The 4,498-nt window shown below is 32.4% G+C and overlaps 1 protein-coding gene across 1 annotated transcript; it reads right to left on the minus strand.

Moving 5' to 3' along the window:
* Positions 1–268: 268 nt before the first annotated feature.
* Positions 269–4,276, minus strand: TRIADDRAFT_22479 (uncharacterized protein; the record flags this gene model as incomplete). The annotated part of the gene is made up of 20 exons (XM_002110879.1): positions 269–371; positions 450–518; positions 693–793; positions 869–976; positions 1,046–1,105; positions 1,169–1,229; positions 1,307–1,380; positions 1,475–1,570; positions 1,660–1,730; positions 1,811–1,932; positions 2,001–2,069; positions 2,177–2,337; positions 2,440–2,505; positions 2,607–2,644; positions 2,748–2,799; positions 2,868–2,912; positions 2,984–3,094; positions 3,291–3,462; positions 4,036–4,136; positions 4,220–4,276. Coding segments are annotated over 20 exons (1,737 nt in total), but the record flags the coding sequence as incomplete, so codon positions are not given.
* Between the last annotated feature and the right edge of the window lie 222 nt (positions 4,277–4,498).

The raw sequence follows: 4,498 nt of genomic DNA on the forward strand, positions 1-4,498 counted from the left end.
CTTTCAAAATATGGTAAGCGATATGCAAAAGCAAGTGACGTAAAAAATATTTTACATGAAGAGATACTAGGCTGATATAAAAGTTATAGTACAAGTTAATCCGATTAAGCTGATATGTGTAAATAAGTATAATTTAGCCCTGAAAAAACGTAGCATTCTTTGACATTCGGGATTTGGTAAAGCTATTTCGACAATGACATGCTTTTGTATCATTCCAATTTCTTATGAATGAAAGGATGAATTAACTGATATGCTGACTGCAACAACTTTAATCTACTCCTTCATAACCTTGTGTACATTCGATGGCCATAATTAACTTATCATGTAAGTCTTGATAACTTTTATATTCCGGTAAATCAATGCGATTAAAGCTAAAAATATGCAAACAAAGTTAGTTCAAATTTTTTCCAGAAGAAAATAAAGAAGACATTGATTTGATAACTTCTAACCATGTATGAGCGCGAGGTAGTTGATCAAATTTGCCCCATCTTTCGATCGTAAACCGTTGAGGCCCATTACTTCCTAATGTTGAAATTTTGTACAAAATATGATCAAGCAATGAAAAATATTTATCTTTGGTAAATTTTTATAACATCGTAACTTTAATCTCAATGGCTTATGATATTCGCTTATTGACAAATTAGAAAAAAGTACTTATTATACTTAATATTTCTAATCCATCGATAGATGACATACCATATAATTCGCTAAAACCATTCATAGGAACACGAGATGTACCAGTAACAAACTGAAGCAGTCTTAAGCGAGACTCCTTCTCCAAAGCGTAAACAACCTATAAATAATTACAATTAAATGTTAAAAGGAGAATCACTCTACATTATAGCACTAGCTTAATTATTTCATTAACCTGCCAGAACCACTGTATTACTAAATGCTGATCACCATAGCCATTCTTGTAGTTTGTGTTTCTACGCCAATCATGAACGTCAATATCTCCCATACCACACATTAACAGCTACAAATCGAGATAAATAATTTTACTTTACAATGAACGATATGACCCTTTCACAGATAGTTATGTTACCTCGATTTCTCTTTCATCAAAAATTCTTAACCTTTCTAAAGATACTAATTCTCTAAATCCCTAATAATAAGAACTTTCGTGAGTAAAAGTAAACACCTTTCCATCTATTGCTTGTGCAATTACCTCCAAAAATTTATCCATTTGAGATTTTATCCTACTTGCGAATCTCCATTTGATCACGAGACTGTATATAATAATCATTGTTTAATTAGGAAGTTACTTAATAATATTTTACAATTAAAGTCAACATTTGTGTATTACTCTATGTATTCTTTTTTGTTCTTTTCTGTGACAGGAATATCTTTACCATTAGGTTTCAAATCTATTTGATTAACCTTTATTGTATCCAATAAAATACAATAGTAAATATAAAATCTAACTTAGTTGAAAAGAGAGCTAAGTTTTTTATAGTATTAAAACTTCCTAAACCTTTCCAAGTGTCTCCTCATCAACTGAGAATAAAAGATCAAGTTCACTCGGATCATTTTCCATGATATATTGCAGGCTGTTATAATACTCAGTATCCTAATTAATAGTTTGCAATCAGTCGTGTGAAAAATGATATATAAAAATGTTACTGAGTAGATATCTTCATATTTAGTAATAAAACTTACAACTGCTTCCATATCATCCAGTGTTATAGGCTTACCAAGCATCATTTTGTAAAAAGGAGCGATGAAGAATGCTTTAAGTGGATACAAATTATCAAAGCACTTTAGAACACAAAGTGATCTGTGTATCAAAAAGCAATATGCAATATTATACCATCTAATAGCTTTCCATGAAATACTGCCATCCCTGCAACTCTTCCAGCAAATTTGAAGTACGCCAAATGATTCTCATTGCATAAGCCAGAATTAGGATTGATTTGGAGAGTGTAATTGTCACTAAACGTCAAGATAATAAAGTCATCAAGTTTGGAAATCAAAAGTTTTTAAAAATTAAGAAAAAATACTTTGCCGAGTATTCAAACAGGCCATAGTAAGGATTAAATATTTCATGAGAAAGTAAATAAAACCATTCTCTGAATAAGAAAGAAGTGTTAGAACCGAATAAATGTAGCTAACTTAATTTCTACAACAAGATTCCTACTTTTATTAGAATCTTAACCAATGAATAGAATTAGCATACCTAGCTAAGCCGCCGTAATCAAGACCAGATTCTTGATCAAATTCAATCCAAAGTCTAGTTTTCAACAAATCGGGTTTCTTTACAGCTGAGATAGATCGGAAAGAATCTTCTAGTATATGACTTCTCTTGACTCGGATGTCAAACTTATTTGGTAGATTGTCCTAGCGAAAAAGTTACGACATTCAAATATTAGTACGCTAAACGAAGTTTAACATAACCACATACAGTATATTAAGCAATTATATAATGATTAATAGTCTTACCGGGACTTTCATCCATTGTCTGAAAGTGTCATACTTTGCTTTATAGTCACGAGAGTAAGGCATGACCTGTAGTACCAAAATTTAAATTATTAGTTCTCAAACTAATTAAGAAACAGTTGAAAACTAGCTAATTTTCATTTATTAGAATAATTAAAAGTTGTAATAACCGTTAATCTGGGATCTTCCCACTGAGTTTTCCGACTTTCTGCAAAATTAATTAGTTGATAATAAATAGACATGATGAATAACTCTTAATATGATATAATCAATTATTGTTTCTACATATTTCAAATCATATATTAACATACTATGATCAATGTAGAAAGGACGACCATTGCTATAACGCATCTCCCAATTCGGCTATAGGGTACAAAAAATATCAAGATTAAAAATTAATTGGTAGTTATGTTCTGAATTAACTTACTGACCGGTAGAGGACCAAGCGCAGTTTGACCAGTAACTCTTGGATCATTCTATGCAAGCACAAGAATCGAGAATTAAATTATATTTAAGTTAAATCCGAAATGAACTTAAAAACGCTTACCCAACTTGTAGTCTTCGTGTTATGATCTACGAAGAAAGGCCGTCCTTGCTCCGTAAACATCATTTCCCAACCATGTGGTAAGGGCTGTTCCGATAGTTTAGAGTTCGATGACTACGTTAATGGCAAAGATTATCATTAAAACTACTATAATTATAGCGAAGCATTGTTAAATAAAAAACTGGATTTTTGTTTACTTCTTCCGAAGGAGGCTTGGAAGGCGGTGTATTTGCCTTATTGCGCTGAGCCTAAACAACATTTAATTAATAGTAATATAAACTTATTCAATAAACTACTTCACAGCATTGACGTAGGGATAGCAATACTGAGTTAATTGCTGTACCTGTTGTGGACTGACACCATTACTGTTCGTAGTATTAGTAGGAGAGACTGTTATAGGAGTTGGTTGCACAGGCACTGGTATCTCAGGACTAGGTTGCGATGGTGCAGGTTGTTCCATACCAGCCGCACGATAGTCATTACTTATATTAATTATCGATATATTAGGAATTTTAATCAATTATAATTACAAATTAGCTTTATATGATATACTTAAAACAATGTACCGTAACTAAATCACTGGCTAATTTTTAAGGTAATGTTCTGTATAAATAATGAACTTACGAAGAAGGTGGTTCCCACTGCGTTATGCGCCTCATATGATTTACATAGAATACTCTATCACTTTCGGTCTGAAAGATCAATTGTTATGACGTTACTATTAGAAAAATTTAATTATGGTATCTTATATTACTTACTGTCCTCCTTTCCCAACCAGGAGGTAAGGCTTCATTTTCCTACATTAAATTATCAGTGATTCAATATTAATTTAATACATAGCTTTATATTTTCACACAAGTCTTTTGGTATTTATTTCAACTAACAGTTCGATTGCTTTCCGTTTGATCTTCGCTGATGTGATGTCTGTTCAGGAAGTTTCGTGTCATCGTCGTATTAGGATCGGGCGTAGAACTTTGGCTCTGAATACGTCGTGTTGGATCTTCCGAGGCACTGAAATTGATAATATATTAGTCAATGATTTCTCTAGATTGCACAATTTTATGCAGTATGTCAGAACAACTGACCTAACACTTGGTCGATCCCACTGCGTTGTTCGGCGGATATGATTTACGTAATATAAACGCCCGTTTGCATCCTAAATTATAACGATAAAATTGTGAAGATAAATAGTTTTTCCTAAATGTAGATAGTAGTCACAATGCAATACGTAGTACTTACGGTTCGTTCCTCCCATCCAGATGGCAATGGAGGTAGCGATTCACTATTCGATACGGAACCTTCGACAGTAGGTACGCTTGCCACGTCCTAAACAAAATAAAGCATATTTTTTAAGGGAACGAAGCGACCACAACTCTAAAATTTCTACATAACTATTGCGATTAAACAATAAGTTTACTTACTGGAATAATGCTAGCAGAATCCACAGCTATCAGATTTGGGTAAATAAGCGAAAAATGAGTGCATAATATTATCTATAAATTTAATGGATTCTAAAAT

The sequence above is a fragment of the Trichoplax adhaerens genome, genomic scaffold (genome assembly GCF_000150275.1).
Source record: "Trichoplax adhaerens TRIADscaffold_3 genomic scaffold, whole genome shotgun sequence".
In the NCBI taxonomy this organism is placed as follows: Eukaryota; Metazoa; Placozoa; class Uniplacotomia; order Trichoplacea; family Trichoplacidae; genus Trichoplax; species Trichoplax adhaerens.